Genomic DNA, 4,188 nt, shown 5'->3' on the forward strand with positions numbered 1-4,188 from the left:
TCTAGGTAGTACTTCTCACAGGCATCATAATTCTTATAAACAGCATGTGGTTATAGTCCGAACCTGGAATATTAACATAGGCAGTCTAGAGCCTTAACTCAAATGCGTTAAAATCAGGGTCAAGAGATTGGCCGGAGTCTACAATCTAACCTGACGTCTTTCCTCGTTTCTAAAGCAGCAATAGGTTTATCATTATCGTGTCACTTAACAGTAAATACCAATGTATCGTATACAGAGTATCTCCTAAACATACCAAATCGGATTATCTAATTTACACACGAAAAACTAGCTTCCCTCAAAACGATAAATCTGGAGTATTTCGTTTACACATTTTGTGACACGCTATGTCATTATCACAAAATACAATACACAAATCACATTCTGAAACACGCAGATAGCAGTGGTCAGTCTACCCCATCCAGGTCCTTCGGCCACGACAGGTGTCGCATGTCAGCAGCAGCAGCCGTAACCCCACAGTGAACACCGGCTCCGTTCCTGGCGTTATGTAGTAAATTGTATACAGCTTACAATAATCCGGCGGAAATGAGTTGACGATGTCAATCCTTTCAAAGAAAATCTTTAAATAAACTCTGGGTTCGATACGTCATATGTGAAGTCCGAGACGATTTTAATCTTTGTGTGGGATAAGGGCAACGCTATGTTACTACAGGTAACTAAGTGTCTACGATGTAAAACGTCACAACTAACAATTATACCGCTGTCAAAACAAGTGTCAGCTCATCAAATGACATTTTCTGATAAATAAACAATAAAACATTTGAATATGTGCCAAGAACCTTATGACCTAATATATGAAATGTTAACGTATGGCAACCAAGTCTGGGAGTGGAGGAACCACACAGCCCCCAAGTCTGCCTTAACATTTGTAACTAGGTCCAGGGGTGTGGGATCACACGGGCCCCTGAGTCAGGCAGTCAGACTTACAGAAGAATAAGGTCACGTTGGTACGTCGGGCACTGGTAGCACGTGGAGCTTGACACAGTTCGTCTGATACGAATATAGATTGTGTTACTGGTTTTTCTGTCGTGTATGACTCAATTACTGCCGGTAATTATGTATACTCCGATACCTAACCTAGTACCAACAGTTCTCATTACTCATAAACATAATCACCGCCAGTTAAATCACTTCTGTCACAATTTAAAATTTATATACACACGATTAGGTCTAAATTTATATTACACCAGACAGTTTCGACACGCCAAATGTGCATATCGAACTCTGGTGACACTTGGCTACCCTGTCAGCATCCGCTAGTAGTAGAACTCCCGTGTGTACGAGTGCGGGGTATATATATATCAATCATGTTCTTATTCACAACATTTGACACTTTGTAATGTTCCCGGCGTTATAAGCCCAGTTGTCAACTAAGGGTGTCATAATCACGTTTAATTAACAATTATCACAATTAATACATAACCTTCCCGCGAAGTTGATATACAAACACCCCCAGGCCTCGCACCGAAATCTATAGGTAACGCCTCTGACAAAAAAGGAACCTCTATCCTAAAGTCAATAACGTATTATCACGTCTACCCACACCAACATCCGCTGACATTACGTACAGGGTGACGCGTAAACAATGTTTGCATTAGAAAGCACTCAACCGTGAAAATTCACAATTATGACACTTAGCTATGATTGACAACTGTCGAATACGCTGTAGGCGGAGCTAACTCCACGTGACGGAGAGTAAACACGCCGTCGGTACACATGTGTACCGTCTGATGTTTATAAACATACAACAACAACCAGGATATGTAGAAAATTTGTTGTATTTTTTCACTACAACATAATAATATTAATATAAATGAATGCACAATTTTGGATGTGCACAATAATATTTACATTTGGCCAGTATTTTGTTTCTCTTTGCCATACGTAAACACATTTGTTCGTTGGATATGCATATCGAATCTAGATCACACTCGCTAACACACACGCCGATGGGCCTTATAAATAACAGACTTTCTAGCACAATAAATAAACCCCATCCTTTTTGTACATTTTTAACTTTATAGAGATTTTCTCTACAAAAATGCTTTGTTTTAAAATAACAGTAAATAGAAAATGTTATAAAATCGTGTAAGGATGTTTCAGAGGTTTTCTCTTATAATAAAATAGTCATCAACATCTTTACAAAATGTACAAAATTATCTGATGGATTTGGTATCAACATATACTCTCTGAAAAATTTACAATATTTACATCTTTTGTTTCGGATATTTCCTTAATACAAAGTTCCCTGCTGTTCAACAAGTATGGAATATGAAAATATACATTTTAACGTCCCACCGGTTAATTATACCAGCGGCCAGATACACAAATCAGTTATATTGCATTTCATCGGTTAGAAAAAAATTGCGGTAGAAAAAAAAATGATTTGAATTTTCGATGATTTAAATTACTGACCTGATATGTGTCCGTCCACGGGTAAAACTGACCGTCCGTTACAGATATATATATATATATTTATATACACAAACACACATACGGTGGACCTACCACACACAGCCCTATATTAACTTAATATTTACATTCTCCAGCGGACCTAATGGAGCACTCTGAATGACAGTATTCCTCCCAACATTTTTGCAAGTCCTCACTTTTTTGCACATTGTCCCGTTTATACACACATTTGCACAATGAATGAAAGATCGACATAAAATATGTAAGTACCATTGGTAGTGTAAGATCGCTCTTACCAACACAGCCAGTCTAGTGGGCCGCAATCGACCCCAGCACTGAAATGTCCAACCACTCATTTTCCAGACCGATCATTTCGGACACCTCTGGCGTGGAATAATCCGGGAATTCAAAATGTGATCCGTTACTTGACGTGGACATAGCACTGGAGACATGACAGGTATGGTGGGCCTGTTGTATATCAAAGTTTGGCAAGTCTGTATCAGCTAATTTGCTGAGATCCAGATTCCCGAGTTCAAGCTGCCAGTTTGTAGGCATTTGTAACACGTCTGTGAGATTGTCGAGATCAGCTAAGGAGGACCCGTCCCCGTGTTGGGAGGGGGCATGGTGAGGTAGACTGGTCTTAGCCGGCTCCTCCTGGGGAGACGCCTGCCGGGGTGTCGTAGATTTCCTCTGGGTAGAAGCTCGTGGACTCGGGGGTCGGGGGAGAGTACACCGATGGGCTGGACGGCACTTTGGCGGGAGGGGTGAGTTGACAGGAAGACACAGGCACATGTCGACTCGCTTTTATACTGTCTTTAAACTTTTTGTCAATTGTCAGCTTAAGCCGCAGTCGACTGTCTGCATTAGCAGTGTTCACATTGAGATTGTTCGTGGCGTTTAAAAATCCCCTGTTCACTGTTTTTTGTCTGTGTTTGTCATGCCTGTGTTTACTTGAGCTCTTGGTCACTTTTCCACTTTCAGGTTTTCCGACTGGTTTTGCTTTTTTCCTTGGACGGTATTTGTAATCAGGATACTCCTGCATGTGTAGTAATCGAAGTCTCTCCGCCTCCTCGATGTATGGCTGTCGTTCGGTCTCCGTCAACAACTTCCACCGCTTTCCCAGTCTTTTACTAATCTCAGCATTATGCATATCCGGGGACACTTCGGAGATCCGTCTCCTTTCGATTTGAGACCATACCATGAAAGCGTTCATAGGGCGCTTCACATGATTCGATGCTTTTTTGCATTGAGTCGCATCTGTGTATGGAGTATGTGATTCAGGATCGATCTGTTGAGAACCAAAATTACCGGACGCCTGGCTCGCCGGACTATTCTGTGGAACCATTGTCACAATATAATTTATCACACAGTTCTTAATTCCAAACGAAGAAAAATAAACCAAAGTGGATACAGCCTTCGATAGAAGGACTGTTTCCCTGACGCCTGTACACACTGTTCGGTATCACTTCATAAACTGAGAATCTCGTGGTCTTAACCTTCTTTCTATACACGCGGGTTAGCTGTATCACGTGACAGCATGGTTTCGAATTCGCCCAATCAGCTAGGGGCCCCGTAGGTCCGCCCATTGAGGGCGTTCCGCATATTAATGTACCAATGATTGAGGTACAAAGCAGGCAGTATATCAATTAAAATTCCAACCTACTTTTCCTGGATACTCGACGAAAACTTAACAAAAATAGACAGCGCCAGTGTCCAGTCATGCTTACTTATGAAGTCATATTTTAGCTTAATGTAGAT

At 41.2% G+C, this 4,188-nt stretch overlaps 1 protein-coding gene across 1 annotated transcript; it reads right to left on the reverse strand.

Annotated features, from left to right (window-relative positions):
- Positions 1-1,778: 1,778 nt before the first annotated feature.
- Positions 1,779-3,914, reverse strand: LOC117325367 (transcription factor SOX-11-like). The gene is given in 2 exon segments (XM_033881534.1): positions 1,779-3,096; positions 3,098-3,914. Coding segments are annotated over 2 exon segments (1,035 nt in total). The 5' UTR covers positions 3,776-3,914; the 3' UTR covers positions 1,779-2,739.
- Between the last annotated feature and the right edge of the window lie 274 nt (positions 3,915-4,188).

Source organism: Pecten maximus, chromosome 4, assembly GCF_902652985.1.
Source record: "Pecten maximus chromosome 4, xPecMax1.1, whole genome shotgun sequence".
Lineage (NCBI taxonomy): Eukaryota > Metazoa > Mollusca > Bivalvia > Pectinida > Pectinidae > Pecten > Pecten maximus.